At 43.3% G+C, this 17,180-nt stretch overlaps 2 protein-coding genes across 2 annotated transcripts; one reads left to right on the top strand and one right to left on the bottom strand.

Moving 5' to 3' along the window:
* Positions 1–920: 920 nt before the first annotated feature.
* spice1 (spindle and centriole associated protein 1) lies at positions 921–7,501 on the bottom strand. Its single transcript, XM_004546705.3, has 18 exons — positions 7,331–7,501; positions 7,040–7,135; positions 6,669–6,716; positions 6,437–6,577; positions 6,199–6,301; positions 5,881–5,999; positions 5,541–5,626; positions 5,311–5,453; positions 5,049–5,174; positions 4,681–4,955; positions 2,918–3,049; positions 2,717–2,843; positions 2,531–2,626; positions 1,997–2,430; positions 1,571–1,760; positions 1,415–1,493; positions 1,188–1,251; positions 921–1,080 (listed from the first exon to the last, which is right to left on the bottom strand). The coding sequence occupies exons 2-18, from the start codon at positions 7,133–7,135 to the stop codon at positions 1,024–1,026; spliced, it is 2,316 nt and encodes a 771-aa protein (XP_004546762.2). The 5' UTR covers positions 7,331–7,501; the 3' UTR covers positions 921–1,023.
* Positions 7,502–9,001: 1,500 nt separating this feature from the next.
* Positions 9,002–15,936, top strand: shisa2b (shisa family member 2b). The gene is made up of 2 exons (XM_004546704.4): positions 9,002–9,921; positions 14,445–15,936. Exons 1-2 carry the CDS (start codon positions 9,618–9,620, stop codon positions 15,011–15,013), a joined length of 873 nt encoding a protein of 290 aa, XP_004546761.1. The 5' UTR covers positions 9,002–9,617; the 3' UTR covers positions 15,014–15,936.
* Positions 15,937–17,180: the final 1,244 nt, after the last annotated feature.

Genomic DNA, 17,180 nt, shown 5'->3' with positions numbered 1-17,180 from the left:
CGTCTTAAGAGAGGCAGCTGGACTCCTTTAAAACATTTCACTTCTCATCCAAGAGGTTTGTTCAGCTTGAAAAACAAAAAGGTGGAGAGTCCCAGCTATTTAAACCCTAGTGGAGGTTGTTCTCTATGGACGTGGTAGCTGACCTACCTACTATTAATCATGAGCTAAGGTTTGAAAAACCGCATGTGTCATTACCAACAGGGGTTCCAAGTAAAACCACTGGCATCATGGGAGAGTGTCTGCATCTAAATTTCACTCTTTCATGGATGCCAGCATATGCTTGTCAAATAAAGCCTGATTTTAGTTTAGTTTTCCTTCTATAAACAGAGATATTTCTAAACTGGAAATGTTCAAACTTTCAAACTGGCGCAGAAAAAAATTCAAAGGGTATTAAGTGTCTGATGGTTCAAATTTCCTGGAAGGACGATCATTACAGTATACTGTAAAATGAAACAGTGCATGTACATATTATACTAGAGACTACATAACCACCGCACCAGAGGTGTAAGCACATTTTGCAAGGCACTCATTATACATTAAGACAGTTTTATAAACCTTCGTATATGTGAGATAAGGAAACCAATGAACAGCCTCAAACATAAACGAACAGATGGAGATACAGACTGTATTTGCAGATTACAGCTCCACCACAAATCAAACTTCCATATTAAAGCGAGACTGCTCAGCAAGGAAAAACAGTCAAGTAAGTAAGACTGAATGAAGACAGATTAAAAATTAATTGCATCTGCTCACACATTACTCAGCTGTAGGGTTTTCTGAGTACTCAGATGTAACACTGAGGAGGAAAACCCAAAGAAATGGCAAACAGAAGTTCATTCTAATAAATTGGAAATGTGGGTCACGTCCGTCAAATGGAGAAAGAAACTTGTCACAGTGAAGACAAAAAAAAAAACAATGTATAAAAGTAAAAACATTTTAATTCAATCATTAATAAAACAGATAAAAATAGTAAGAACATTCTGCGTAATAAACATCTTCAGGTATGCTGGGTTGTCCTTCTTGTCACCTCACGTGAGCAGACAATGCAAACCAGCCTTCTCGAGCTCTCTCCTTGTCCATCTATTGACAATGAAGAAAGTTTTTTTTTCAAATCCAAGCAACGACATGTAAATAATGCACATTGTGTGTGTGTGTGTGTGTGTGTGTGTGTGTGTGTGTGTGTATACCTGTGTTTTGCCATCCCTGGTTTCTCTTTCAAAACTGTGAGAAGATGCATCAGAGCCAGCAAACCTGCAGCAAAGATAATTAATCATCTACATCATGTGATCTTCAGTCAGTTCTTCTTCCTGACATCACCACTTTGTGTCTGTTTAAGGTGCTGGAAAAGAAATGGTAAAAAGAACCTTGCTGTTATTTGTCATAACATCCCTCCCTGAGCCGATCTGATACTCACCTCCTCTCACCCTCACCGCCACCACTGTGTGACCGGAGCTCTCGCTCGGGCAGCAGCTCTGATGCCTCCAGGAGTTTCGCTGCAAAAGATGAGGCGTAATGATTTTAAACTGTCATGTGTGCTCCAAACAGACAGCGACATGTTGCTTTTACCCACTGGATTCTGGATTCGGGCTGAAGGCAGAAGCTGGGATCGGGGAGATAGAGGGAGAGACTCTGGCTGAAACACTTTGCTTCTGTTGCTCGATTATTTCCAGCAGTCGACCTCGGGCTGCAGCGCTCTGCCTGTTCAGCTCCAGGAGGCGTTGCTCCACGCTGTTTTCACTGAAAGTGTTGGGTGATGTTGCCTAAGCAAAAAAAACAAAAAAACAACAAAGAACGAGACACACACCGCATGTGAATCATTACTAAATCTGAATGAGGAGGCCACCTAAAGGCTCTGCGCAGTTCATTCCTCGACGCACCTGTCCCATCACGCTATGAAGGAAGGGTCAGAAAGTTAGGCGGAGTCAGGGGAGCCACTACTCCACCTCTAAAAGGTGAGCTGCTCTCAGAGAGCTTCAAACAACCCCTTAAATCTCACCTGTTGAGTCAGCTGTTGTTCTTCAGGAGTCCACACATGCTGGCTCCGCCTCTCTTTACAGCTGGACCCGGACATCCTGCTCTCTGCAGCGCTCTGAGGTGTTACTCTCCCGGTGCTGCTGCAGCTCGACCCTCTTCTCTCATTGCCACTGTCGAGCGATTCTCTGACCCCTGACCCGAGGCCCTTTGCCTGGCTGAGTTGAGCCCTGATAAGATCGGTCTCTTTGCTCAGCTGAGCAATCTCAGCTAGCACTGTGCCCGGAGACCTCTGTGAGCGAAGAGGGTCAGAGGTCAGCGATAGCGAGGAAGCAGAGGGAAGCTGAACTAGGGGCAGACTGCTGAGACTAGAGTCTGAGCTGTGAGCGCGGAGGTCCCCATAGGAGAGCAGGAGATCCGCAGCAGGAAGCTGCTGGTGCGGTGGCGCAGGACAAGTTGCTGTGGAAGAACGAGAAACAAAAATTAGCTGCCTCAAGGTGAATCATTTCTGTGCTGAATATTTGAAATCAGATAATAATTTTGGAAGTGAGAAAGTTACCAGGAACATGCTGAAAGTGGTCCCGCTGTTGAGGTGGTGAGAGGAGGACGGCAGAAGAAACAGGTACTCGCTCAGCACCCGTCGCAGACTGACAGCCTGTATACCAACAGTTCACCAAAATATAAACCATTTTCACCATTTACCAAATTCCTCTGGACAGAATATACACAGACAGACTGCACAAACCTGCAACTTTAACCTCAGAGTGTGGGGTTTGGCCACTGTGTTCACTCAGCAGTCCGAGCCCTCCCATCGCCAACACCACTGTGTCCAACTTCCGCTCCAGCTCTGCTGTCCGCTGCTGTAACCCTGCCTGAGAGGCACATCGTCACCAACTCATGATTTATCAGCATAGATGGAGTAACAATAACCTAAGCCCAGTCCCACCTGCAGGGTTGTAGCCTCCTCTCTCAGAGTCATGGTTTCAGCAGTGAGAGCATCAATGAGCCTCTGCTGCTCTTTCAGCTCCTCCTCCAGTTTTCTCCTCTCCTGTGCCGCCTCCTGAGCTTCATCTTCCCTCTAACACATTACAGGCAGACAGTGATTTAAACACATATAGCAGACTGCAAATATTTGCATCAAAGCAAACCTGCCCTACAAATTAAAAACTAATTCTATTTATTAATGTGAAGTAGGGCTGCTCGATTATGGCAAAAATGATAATCACGATTATTTTCACTGAAATTGAGATCACGATTATTTGACGATATTTATTTAACCCTTTAAGACCTACCATAGAACCAAGTCCACCAGAGCTTATATTATTTTTTTTTTTTACATGCTGTAGTGCCATTTGTGGGAGCATTTCAAGTTGCTATACATCAATACAACTGTTATAGCCCATATTTTAATAATATGTATGCATTAAGTCCATAGTAATTACATAAATTGCAAAAAAGTGCAATAAACTACAAAAAAAATTGAAAATCGTTTTTGTTTTGTTTACATATATTTCTACTTGGAGAAATTTAAGAGGTTTATCCCTCAAAACTTTAAATACAATAAAGTTGCAAAAAAATAGTTTCCCACCACAGGAAATTTATTTTGAGTGTCTTCATAGTTTTATTTTGGAGATACAGCAATTTTTATATACTGCAGGAAAAACAAAAAACAATCCTATGATGCAAATTTGCAAAGAAAACAGCATGTGCATCATTTTACTGTGGGAAGTGTTACGAACAGCTGATAGTAACGGCAAAGCGTGTTTCTGGAATATTATGTTTTTGTTCCTGCAAGCGCTTTTTATGCAGTTTTTGCAAAGCTATATGTGGAACGAAACCGTGACCGAGGACAAGCTGATGGCATAAGATGTAAGTACAACTCCTCCGGTTTCATATGCAAAACAAATTATTGCGCTAGCTTACACGGTTCAGATTCTACAAAGATTTAAAAATAGTTACGCAAAACGGAGCGTGCTGCTCTGACCGGCTTTAAAGGGTTAACAATGACTTTAAAAAAATAATATAAAATAGTGTGCAACACCACTGAAGTTTTTTTTTTTTTTTAACTCTCTTTTCAACCAACGGCAGTCACTCTCCTCTCCAAATAACTTCTGCTTAGCTTTCCGAGCTTCCCTCGGGTCCTCTTAATCAGCGGTCTCCACCCTTTTTTGCGCCACGGACTGGTTTATGCCCGACAATATTTTCACAGACGGCCTTTAAGGTGTCGCGGATAAATGAGGGAGGGGCTAATAATCGGCTCAGTCATTTTTAATGATCGTTGAAAGCCCAGATCGTAATCGTGATTAAAATTCGATTAATTGAGCAGCCCTAATGTGAAGACCCCTGAAAAAGATAAGAACTGTGCTTCAGCATATTTACATGAGACTTTCAGCATTAGTGATGCTAAATCAGTAATAGTAACAAACATTTTACAGATCAAGCATTTCTAAAATGTGGTTTTGCTGCTATCTAAAGATTTCAAACTAGGAATTCGTGTCTCCTTGCATCCCCATCAATGACATGACTTTTTAAATAAAACCAACATTTAATAAGAAATGAATGTATCCTATAAACTAAAAGATGCAGTGATAATGGTACCACGATCTTATTTTTTGTTTATGTGAGTAAAGCCTGCATGGATTATCTTTAGTTTGAATAATAATCTCCACAAGCTTGTGTGACAAAACCTTTTTTGATATCTGGCAGTACCTTTTTAAGGAGGTGCACCAAACGTCCCAGTGTAGAGACCAAGGCCACAGAAAATCCAGTAAGGCTTTGTGTTCTGTGCTTTTTGGGACTCTGTGCAGATGTTGGTGCTGTATCAGGGCTCAGTGCGTCCAAATCCAACTCCACCTGACCCAACATGGCCTGCAGCAGGCCCAGACTGGACTGATCCCCGCTGAGAGAGGCAACAGAGGAGCCGTCCAGCTCTGAACCCTGGGAAACACACTTCCTGCCTCTGCTGGTGTGATTACCGATCCAGTCTGTTCAGCATATAAAAGAAGAACAACAGACATGATCTCATCTCCAAACAGAGTATTTCATTTTGGAGAAAATCCATCCCTTGCAGATATTACCTGACTTGCTCTGAGGCGGTTCAGAATTAAGAACCTGAGAAACCAGGACTGATGTTTCCTCTCTGGCGTCCTCCGACTGACTCTGTCTGGACCGAACACGCTGAACAGCCACGGTGGCATTGAGAGCTGAAATGACATTAGATAAGTGTTTATTTTCACGTCTAATGCCAGATTGTAATAAATGATTTCTTGATCACTACTTAAAATAAATATAACACACTTCTAATGGCACTAAGACCTTCTGATTATCTGTTTATCTTACCTCTCTGAGCTGGTGCCCTGTCTGATGTACAGGGTGTCACGGGACTATTATCCTTGTCTCCACGGTGACAGCTGTGATGATGACCTTTGTGTTGCTGTGACACTCTAGCCCGAGGCTGCGCCTTCATTTTTTGTACATTGACCCTGCAAAAAAGCGTTATGAGCAATCTAATAGTGACAGCAGCATCTCTGTCACTGTTGTAGTGTATAACAGTTAGCAGGGATTAGCACCTTCGGATTACATGATACTCTGAACTGGTTGAAGGACGGGCATCGTCTCTGTGGTCGTCCTCTGAAGCTTCCAGTTCATTAAGAGCCTGAAATAAATCATTGTAATTGTGTAAAATGCAAATAAAAACTCAAAACGGTGTATAGTATTTAAAAATACACTTTTTTTAATCAGTGTAAGCATTGGATATGTTACCTCTGGAGTGTTTTCTGTTAAATATAGGGTTTAGATCATTAAAAGAAATAAAATAAACTAATAAGCATAGTTGTTGTTCTTTAGATTATACATTGCACATGCTGTATTATGAAGCTACTAATGACAGTCTCAATAACACACACACACCTCTTGATCCATCATTGACTGGCTGAGGAGAGACAGATGAGTTGGACGATCTGGTCTTTGAAGAACAGGCAGTTCTGAGTCAGAGTCACAGTTTGGAGCCACAGTCACTCTGGGGTGTCCTGAGGAAAAACATTTAGACATAAAGCAATACTTATGCAACCATCAGAGAGAATTTGTAGCTCTTCAAAATGAAAATACTGGGACAAACACCCAATGTTCAACAATCGGGTATCTCAATGACATAAAGCAATGGACAAGAAGTTATTCTATCTAGTCACTGCATCTGTTTATCTGCACACAAAACAAGTTGCCAGATACCGGTGTGCCTGCGTGGAGCATCTCCAAACAGGTCTTTGACCACAGCCAGGGCTTTGTCAGAACGGGCCAACACATCCTGCAGCAGCAGCTGATCAGAGAAAACCTGCAGCAACGCCACACAACTGAGTTTAACTCAACACTGTAAGAGCCACTAAAAAGATACAGATACACGTGCAATGCTGAAACTGAAAAATCAGGAACAGAGCAAATATATATATTCTCACAGCACTGTACTTACCTCCCTGATGATGCTGAGACTGGCCTGGTCCAGGGGTGCAGGGCTCCCTGCGTGCCTGAGACGTCGTTTCAGGGCTTTCTCTTTCAGCTCCCACTGAGCTGCTGCTTTGTTGTGAGACTTGTGGAGCTCATGCCGATGACTCTGAACCAGAAGAACAATCAGACAATCTTGAGACCAAGGTACAGTAAATAACACTTAAAAAATAAAAAGTGCAAATGTTCTTGCACCTTACCAGCTCCGCAGGTGTCAGCTTGTGCACAGAGAGGTCGTTGACAGTGCTCTGAAACCAAAACGCTGAGAAGTTAAGACAGGCTAAATAAAGGAACTTATAAAAGGTTAGCTTGAATGTTTGTTTTTTTACACCATGAACATGTTTCTTTAGTTTAGCAAGAAATTAGATTCCTTGATGATCTGAGTAACCTCTAGAAAACAAATAATCTCTCCTCATACCTTTCTATTTCAGATTATGGTAGAGAAGATTCACAGCAAGCAAGAGTAGACTGTCTTCTAATTGCACAGAAATATGTACAAGTACAAGACTGCCTGCTTAGTTGTGACTGGCCTTCATATGTCTCTAGTATTTGTTCAGCTGTCAATACTCACCACCCACTCTCTTCTTTGAGCTGCTGCCTTCTTGGGGCGAACAGGCCTTTTTCCTTTGGCGTGCTGCTGTGGACGCCCCACTCTCACAAACGACATCTGCTCACAAACAATACGACAAGGAGACTTCGTTAAGGCTGCACACGTTTCATTTACCAAAAGTGTTTAGTATGTAACAACAAGCTAGCTGTTAACTCTCATTCCCATGGCGAAGCTTCTGTAACTTTCACTAAACTAGGATGTACGGCTGAGCTATCTTAGGCTAAAAGGCAAGTTAAAACTGAAAAAACATACTTTTTACAACGTGGAGCTCCGGTTAATAAAGAGAAACGCCCACCAAGCTGTCTTTAGACGCCGTTTTAAAGGCTGGTGACAAATAATAGCATCAAAACCACCTCTTCAGTTTGTGAGACATTTTTCAACAGTTGCGCGCCACTTCCTGTGCCGTTTCCACGGATACCGCTTCAAACAGTGGAGCATCACGGGAAATGAAGTGCTGCTGGGAAAGGTGGCGAATCCTTTTCATTAGGCGGCAAAAAATGCCCCCTGTCGGTGATTTAGGGTCAATGTGAGATACTTTATTTTTATTACTGGTTAGTTTATATCTGAGGTTTTTATTTTGAGTGATAAAATTGCTTTTACATCGTAAATCCCTGAGACTAATTTCCACCCATTTACCCTGTTTGCACTCTCTTCTTCACCTCTCGTGTGTTCTCTCTGTTGCTTTGGATGGCTGATCGTAAGTATTTAAACTCATCCACCTTCACTACCTCTGCTCCCCACTCACACTACAGATTACAATGTCGTTTGTGAACATCATGGTTCGGAGCAGATCCCCGATGCAATCCCAGAAATAAGCTTTAAAGAAGACCACAACAATTTTCTTTGAATGTTCCAGACATGCTGGTAAAATTAAAAATTAAAAACTAGGCTAAAAATATACATGTGAAATTATATCGTGCACTTTTAAAACAGTTACAATTCAATCAAAAATATTGATGTGATTTTAATTTCTTTGTCAGTCTGATCAAAAAATTTGCCTTTGATAAATACGTTCATATCGCAATAAAAATACAATGATAGTAAACTGAATTTTAAAAAACTGATTCAAAATTAAATAGAAATAAAAATCTTAGAGATGTTTTCTGAATGAAGGTGAGGTTCTTGAAAAATCTTGTCTAAGGCTATTTGTCTCGGCCTTATGAGAACATCCCCGCTCTTCAAATGTTATTTAAATTAACCTTCAGGAAAAAAAAAAACTTATGGAAACTTTCACTAGTTGTTGCTAACTTTCCCAAATAACCGCCATACAAAAAATAAAAACTTTGCATTAATATCTGGAATCACCACTAGATGGCAATGTCACTATTTAAATGTCTGCTGGTGTTGGCGCAGACGTGTCCAACTGTCAAATGTTTCATCTGCTCTTAACCAGAGAGGAACTGATAGGGTTTATTTATTTATTTTTATATCGCACAAGGCTCAGACTGAACTGGTTTAGGTTGCACTGTGGGATAAGTTCACTCAAAAAATTAACGCTGTAGGATAGCCTGACAATTGCGACAAACCAACAACAATATTTAACTGGACACATGGTGTCTTTCCTTCAAGGTAGTAGCATTTTAATAGTAGTTTATAGTATAATAATAATAACAACAAATTCATATAGTCTATCTGTATACCTGGAAATCGGTGTAACATATGAATAATGTATTTTAAGCCAAACTGCAGGTTTTTTTTCACTGAGAAAAATCCCTTTGACCTCAAGTTAAAAATTTAAGATCCAATCTGGACGACTGTTGCCAGAAAAGACGGTCGGGTGATATATCTTCTTATTTTACTTTTTTAAAAATATCAACTAAATTGCAGCATTTTGACCAGTGGTATGTAGTTTGTTGGTATTCCCTGTATATCTACTCTGGTTGTTACAGTGAGGTGTGGATTTGCATCTGACTTTTTACACGCCCCTCTCACTCTGACACAGGGTGGGTTAGATTCTGTGGGCTTCAGTTCAAGACTGACACAGATTTGGTTGACTGACTTCTGACACTCAACAATGCAGGCCAAGCCACAAAAGTTTGAAACGTTATCTTTACGCACGGAGCTGGCTGTGAGAGGACTCGAGGGTGACAGCAGCTGCGCGCCCATGGATCAGGCTACAAGTGTTAGTTTCTCTGGATCCCCGAGGAAAGTCATTTGAAGAGTTCAGCCTCGCTGCAGTGCCAAAGGAAATCCATTAGTTTTTCTACACTGGATTTACCAGACCTCCGAGGGTTTGCAACTGGAATATCAGTCAAACTTATAAATTCATATATTTTCTGACTTTTTTTTAGTAGTAGTATCCATTTGTTTTTTGTGCATCTCCTGAATAACCGGAGTCACTTTTGGAGAATTACGCACGCGATTTCTCTAACAAATGACAGCCTCTAAGTGGTTTGTGGCTCCTGCATTGCATCCCCTCTGCTCCCTTCATCGGACCGACCCAGCGTATCACCCCCCTCACCAGCTTAGACGCGGGGAGTAAAAGCCTCTCAGTCTCTTCCAGTGCGCCAGCGTGCGGCCGCGGGCCACCTGGCCGAGAATGTGGGGAGGAGGTTTCCCGATGTCTGTCACCGCGATTGTGACTCTGCTGTTGGTCATTATTGACGTGAAAGCGAGCGGGGAGTTTTGCCACGGCTGGCGGGACTCCCAGGGTGTCTGGAAAGAGGGCTTTCAGTGCCCGGAGAAGATAGACGGAGTGGACGCGATAATCTGCTGCGGGAAATGCGAGCTGCGCTACTGCTGCTCCAGCACGGATGCGCGGCTTGATCAGGGGAGCTGCGATAACGACCGACAGTCACCGGAGCCCGGGACAAACAACAAGGAGAACAAGGACTCCGGTGCAGGTACAAGCCCATAACTAATTCCGCTAATATTATGAGTAGTATTGAAAGAAGAGCGCTTAAACATGTGAAGAGCAAAGCGCAAACAGAATAAAAACTAAATGTTTGGGGGGGTTCTTTAAGTTAAACTCTTGTATAGGAAGTTTCATAGTTAAATCCCCTGTGTTCTGTAGACTTACGTGTGATTCATATGAGAGAGACACTGAGATAACGTCGGTGCACTAAAACTGCCTGACCTGTTGCTTCAGTGGGGAGAGTGCAGTCTTTGTTCACTTCAGAATTTACAGTCTCAGTAAAACCTTTTTGATTTTATTCATTCCATATAAATCTTACCATACTGTATCCCATAAGCCAACCTCATACACACCCCACTGCTTATGTACAGGATGCCTTGAATTTGATATTGTAAATATCATTTAATATGACCTGCTGGGAGCTTTGGTTTCCTCTCATAAACCCAGCAGACTCACAGTATCTCCCTGTTAAAAGCTGCATCTGCTGGCTGGCAAGCGACAGCTGCACGGACACAGCAGACTCCTCCAAAAAACCGGTTAACTGCCCTCACAAATGGCAAACTGTGCCGTGCTGCTGCACTTTATAAATAGCCGTGTTTGTTCTTTAACAGTGCAAGAGAGGGGCCGGGCTCAGATCACGCCGTCCCCACGGGGATCAAGTTTGGACTTGACCGGATCTTGGACAGTGTAGCTCACGAAGGGTGCTGACAGCTCTGTTCATTAAAAAGAAGAAAAAACACACGCAATTTGCGTTATTTCCTCTCAGCAGGCTCGTGGAGTCTCTTTCTGTTGGCCAAGCTGCTACTGTAATCTAACCACTCCATGTCTCTGTGGTATCTGTGGGCTTTGAGGCCCTCACACTCAGGTCATGCTTCAAACTAGAAGCTCACATATAAGAGGCATCAATGCCAAAACCAGAGGCAAAGTATGACCCACATTTTCCAACTTTTACCGTGGATTGGGTGACAGACCTCTCCCCCTCTGGCCCCTCATTCATCACTGCTTACATTCCCATAAGTTAATCTACTGTAAAGTCTCTTGAAAGTGCACCATATCACGAAAGAAACATACTAGACATGAGAGAAAAGTGCAATACATGTTTCCTCAGAGGATACCCTGCCCTCTCCAGCTACAATCTGTCATTTGCTAATACTGTCACAGCTTATCACTACAGGAAGCAACATATACATTTCATTCATAGGCCTCCAGCCAAAATTACTTAAAGGAAAACCTTTTTTTCTTACAAAAAGAAGAAGTGTTTTTATTCATCCACAGCCCAGTTCACTTTGTGCATTTTACACATTTTTCATGTGCATGCAGCCTATTCATCATCTCAAAGAGATACACATAGTGCAGTGTTGGGGGAATAACACAAAGGAAATTATTAATGTGCTGAACATGAAGGAACATATGGTATTTGGGAACAGGAGAAAGCCCATGGGATAGGCTGAAGGAGGGGTCCAATCAGCCAGCCAGCCACGAAGAATCTGCCCAAAACAAGAGCTTAGCAGAGGGGGCTGCCACAGCTCGACTACAGCAACAGGTGTGGACGAATGACAGGGAACAATAGGAGGATGGGGGACAACTGCCATGTGCACAAAAAAATGCCTCAAAAGAAAGAAGTAAAGAATAAAGTTAGTTTTTTTTTTTTCAAATTTATGTGAGTACTAGGTGGGGTTTAGTGCTCAGTGTCCACATGAAGTGGCTTAAAATTAAAAGTGTTTCAGCAGGAAATACTTGTAAATATTACAACCAGTAAGGAGGCTCTGTGGATCCTCTATCAAATGTTAGTTAGTAACTGGTGAATTCTTAGCTTTTTTATTTAACCGCCTAAGACCCGAACTCTTCCATGACATGCATTTTTAATTTCTCTTTGATATTTGGGCTGATTGGGACCTGATGAATGTAAAAACAAAGAATTGCCAGATTTTTTTTAACCTGATTTTTGTTTCTGACAAAAATGAGATGCACATATGAGGATATTTGTTTAAAATTTTAATCGAACAGTGGCAGTATAATGGCCTCGTAAGTGGATATCAGGCCCGAAATTTAGTACTTTGGTCAAGACAACACAAAATGTGATGTGATCTCCATGTCCTAGGAGGTTAAAGCTGCACTTCACTTTATCTGTTGCTTTGGATATCTGCAAAGCCAATCACACACAGCCTCTGCTGCACTTTGTGTTAACTGGTATTCTAAGAAGCTAAAGTAACATTAGTTAACTCTATACCTGATAAAAATCACCTTGTGGCCATGTCAGCATCACGAAATCAGCCTTTAGCTCAATGCTCAAAGCACAGCTGTGCCTCTGTACCGACTGACCGGCATGGAAACATGCTCTCAGTCTTGTTTCTTCTTTTCCACTCCATTAATCATCTCTTGACCTTCCAGATTTATCTTGTGACCCCCTTCAGGGGCTAACGACACCTATGATAGGACCCAAAGGCCTAAACTCCCTGACTCTACAGATTCAGTTTCAGCAGCTACAACAACCACAAGATTCAAACTGATCCATTACCAGCGATGTAATAATGAAATATACAAAAAGTGAGGCTCATATGGTAGCTGATTTTTTGATTGCTGTGTACAGTAAAGAGCTTATTTACTACTGTGCATTAACTTTTTAGGACCTTTATTCACTCCATTAATGATTTACCATACAGTGTTTGGGAAAGTAGCTCTAATAGCAGTGAAGTCAGGGGTAAAGCAACACAAGGAGAAAGTCCTTGAAATGACTACTCCTCATTAGCATTGCATAAAAAGGGAGTGGAGGTAGAGATGTTGAGGTGGAGGCCATATAAGTACAGGAAAGATGGCACAGAGAGGCTCCCTGGTACATTTCTGCTCTTGTAACTTATACTGTAAATGTTCCTTTTACAACCTGTTTACTGTGAGGTGTGCAGCTGTGTGGTGCAGAAGCCTCTTAAGTTAACACCACTTCTTGTCGAAAGGAAATGGGTCAAGGTCCTGGTTTGTTTCATGTCGGCGTGCCTCTGCCTCTGCTCTTGTTACCAAGACCTTGCTGCCTCTGCCCATGAGTGATCTCCTGCTCTTAACAGCTTCCATGCAGTAATCCTTTTAATACCTTGCCACGTTTGATGAGCATTTTGGAAAAAAAAAATCAAAGTCCCATGGATGCATTTCAAAGAGCTCACAGACAAAAGGAAACTAGAGCCAGTTTGCCACCTCTCTCCCTCTCTTTCTCTCTCTCTCCGGCATACAGTTACACCTCGTAATACACGGACACATTCAAAGTGGAAAATAACTACACCCAGTGGGAACAATAAAACACAACTAATCACTTGTAATGTAACATGGTCGTTATTGTGCTTTGAAAGGTGTTTGTGGTAGTGAGCATGGGAATGAGCGACTGAGGGAAACACCTCATCGGCGGTGACCTCATCTTGAATGTCGCCCTGTTTCAGCCCTCAATGCTTTACCGAAAACGAAGAGTCAGGAAAAACTGTTCCTACTGTTGATCGCGCTTTAGGCTTGTTTTTGGAGCTTTTCCTGCTCACTTCACAAAATTTACAGACTGACACTGAGTTCTTCTCGCATAATAACGTGCCAAAGCTTCTACCTGCTCACACAGACATCTCCTATTTGACCCAGCAATTTATAGTCTGATTGGTGGAACTGTGAGAGTTACACAAATACGTAGTTGTTGAGAGTATGATTTGCTGCGTTAAGCAGAAACAAAGAAAAGGTCAGTGAGAAGGAGCTGGTTTATTCCTCTGATTTAAAGAGCTGAATAACCTCCCATTCAGCTACATTAAATCAGTCCACTTTAATACCTTTCTTTAAGCAGATGCCAAGTACTGTACTTCAACTTGAGTAACTTATTTTCAGAGGATTAGTAAAAAAAAAAAAAAAAAAATAGGGGTAAGAGGAAAAAGAATGAGAGAGCGAGAAAAGGGTCACAAATGTTGGCTGGCAGCGAGGCTTAAGAATGTCACCAGTACAAATGCACACAGGTCTGTGGGGTTGAAGAGGCCGGGGACACAGTGGGGTGTGCAGGATTAAAACAGATCAAAACAAAGTTAATAACTGCTAATGAGACTCTGGGACTCCCTGGGGACTCAAATCCAGTGTACCTTCTATTTTTCTGCTCCAGTCCTTTGTTTCACTGTCTCATTCAATCACCACTCACATCAAGGAGCCCCTGTGCAGATAAGCAAGACATGTGAGCATGCAAGGCAGCACAGCTTAACAGGCAATAGTTTTTTTCACTAATCGCATGTTTTACAGCTGTTTTACATCTGCTCCGATGGCCGCCCCTCCCTGAGCCTGGTTCTGCCGGAGTTTTCTTCCTGTTAAAAGGGAGTTTTTCCTTCCCACCGTTGCCAAAGTGCTTGCTCATAGGGGGTCATATGATTGTTGGGTTTTTCTTTGTATGTATTATTGTAGGGTCTACCTTACAATATAAAGTGACAAATTGGTGCTGTAGAAATAAAAACGAATTGGATTAATGTCAGTTTAATGGCAATGTCTCTTCTTCTTTTCTCTCTGTAGTTCCCATCTACGTGCCATTCCTCATCGTGGGCTCAGTGTTCGTGGCTTTCATCGTGGTGGGCTCTGTGGTCGCTGTGTGCTGCTGCCGGTGTCTCCGACCCAAGCAGGAACTGTCCTCTGGAGGCACAACAGGAGGTGGGGCCGGCGGTGGTGGGCGCCTCCTGGAAACCATCCCTATGATGGCGAGCACCTCCAGGGGTTCCTCATCCCGCCAGTCCAGCACAGCCACCTCATCCAGCTCGTCCGCTCCAGCTGCTGTCCCCCGCACTGCCCCTCCTCCAGTCATGCGGGCTCAGGCCTCCTGCTGCCTGCCCCCTGATGCCAGCGTCTTTGTCAACATGCCCACCAACTTCTCTGTACTCAACTGTCAGCAGGCCACCCAAATCATGCCTCACCAGGGACAGTTCCTGCATCCGCAGTACATCGGCTATGCCCACCCCATGTCCTCTACCGCAGCCTACTTGGACCCCACTCAAGGGGGCTACAGACCCCTCCAGTCACCCTGCCCTCCTCCCACTGCTGGCTCCAGTGTCACCAGTGATCAGAAACACCCTCCAGTGACAGTGTGACGAGGGCCCAACCAGCAGACCACTCTACCACTTTATTTTCAAAGATTAACTTGTCAAGTTTAACCTGTGAGGGCTGCAGCAGACAGACCTTTGGGCACACTGCCAGAGTGGGGGGGGGGGGGGTTAAAAAAAAAAAAAAAAAGAAGGCAAGGAGTCAGACTCACATGAAGGACTCATAAAGCTGTTCCTGGTAGCTGGACCTGCCCTGTAACTGTGTGTGGTTTGTGTCTGTTTTGTATGAAAGGTGGAACGAGCTAGGCTCAGCCTGCGATGCGTAAGGCAGATGCATAAATATCCTCTCACTGGATGCAAAGACAAAACTGCATCTCGGAGGGTTGTGCAGCCCTGATGAGTAATAATGCACAGTTCACTGCAGCCCGGAGATCAAGTAAAGGCTGCATGTGTTTGTGTTTGCATGGATGTATGTGAGAAAAAGATTTGCAAGCTTATATGTACAGGAATGAGCGATGACTGGATGATTTATAGCAGCGGACTGTATGAAAAATGGACATTCAAGCAAAAACAATATATGACCACATGCTGTGTTTATGCCATGTGCACATCTGTGCTTGTGAATGATTGTGAGTGGTTTATATAATACAGTATATTTTTGTTTGCGCTGAAAGTACGAGGAAAGAAAGCATGTGGATAGATATTTGTACTGTTCGTGTGCGAGTCCGAGAGAGTGTGAAGTGTGGAGGGATGCGGTGGCCTTGTGAGTAACTGTGAGTGTAACTGTGTGTAATGGGAAATGCAGGTGGTGTGATGTGAAAGGCAGTCGCGATCTCCCTGTAGGCCATTTAAAATCTAATGAAGTGAGCACAGGACACAGACTGTGACGCTCCACCCTACTATCCAACCCCCCCGCCTGCCACCCAGAAAGCAAAAAAAAAAGAAACAAAGAAATACAAAACCCCCAGAAACACATTCAGAAATCCCCCCAAAATTAGATCTATTCACAAGGCAGGCCGTTAATGTTCCTTGGACGTGTGAGTGTGCGACAGAGAAGTGAGAGGAAGTTCTCTGAGCATTACAGTTAATTATATAGCAACCCCCCCCAAAAAAACCCCAAAAATGCCAGCTGCCCCCTTCACTTCTCTCCCGCGAGGTGTGTGTGTGTACTTCACACCACCACAGTTCAGTGCATTAGCACGGGCAGCTCCGGGGCAGCTCTGAGTCATTATTTTCCACTTAGGAAGGGCAAGGAAGTGGCCGCTTTGGTTGTTAATCTGTAAAAGTAAGCGAAAGTTGCTGAATTTTCTGCCGCTCTGTGTAGCGGTGTAAAGCTGTGCCACTGTAACCGAGGAACGTGCAGCTCGAGGAATGTGCTGCTCCACCGAGCGTGCAGCCCGACATGTCCTTTAGTACCGAAACTGGTTTGCTTGCGCACCTCATCTGTACTCCAAGCACAATGTCTGTAAGATTCATTGGGGAACTTATGTGACGTGTGGGGGGGGGGGGGGGGGGGGGGGGAATAATAGTAAGAGAGTGTGTGAAATTGTGGAATTATTTTAGATCGAATGCATTTGCTCCACCTGAAATACAGTGATTTAATGCAGGAGAGACACTTTTTCATATGAAACTGAAAAAATAAACATATTTTAAAACTGAAAATAGGCTTGCTGTGAGTTTTCTAATAACCAGGAAGGTGAGTGATACTCAAAGCACAGACGCACATTTGGAAACAAAGCCCTGGTTAACAAAAACAAATATGACTGGTTGACTGGGTTGTTTTAATCTCCTTAAAACACTCACGCACTTAAACTACTAGAAACACATTCACAGACTGGTCTACCTCCCACAGAGGACGTCATCCGACACACACACACACACGCACACACACAGGAGAAATAATAAACCACAACAATGGACAGTTTAAGAATATGATGATGTGAAAGTGCAGTTTTGGCAAGCTCCTCCAGAAACTCAGCTACAGTAATGTGGAAAGCATATCGTCCCGTTGGAGAGTCACTGGGGAAGAGTTGAAAAGCATAAAGCAGCACCCCGATGGATTCTCCATACTGTAGCAGCTGTAGTTTTTCGGGCTGGGCCACATCCAGGAAGGTGGGTGGGAAAGGGATCTCCAGTTGGGGAGGGTGGTGGTGGTGAATTAATCGGCTAATGGTCTGTCTACAGTCACTCCCTTGGGATTAAAGAAGGAGCGTGG

Source organism: Maylandia zebra, linkage group LG9 (genome assembly GCF_041146795.1).
Source record: "Maylandia zebra isolate NMK-2024a linkage group LG9, Mzebra_GT3a, whole genome shotgun sequence".
NCBI classification, from domain to species: Eukaryota; Metazoa; Chordata; class Actinopteri; order Cichliformes; family Cichlidae; genus Maylandia; species Maylandia zebra.
This window is presented reverse-complemented; position numbering and strand designations above follow the sequence as displayed.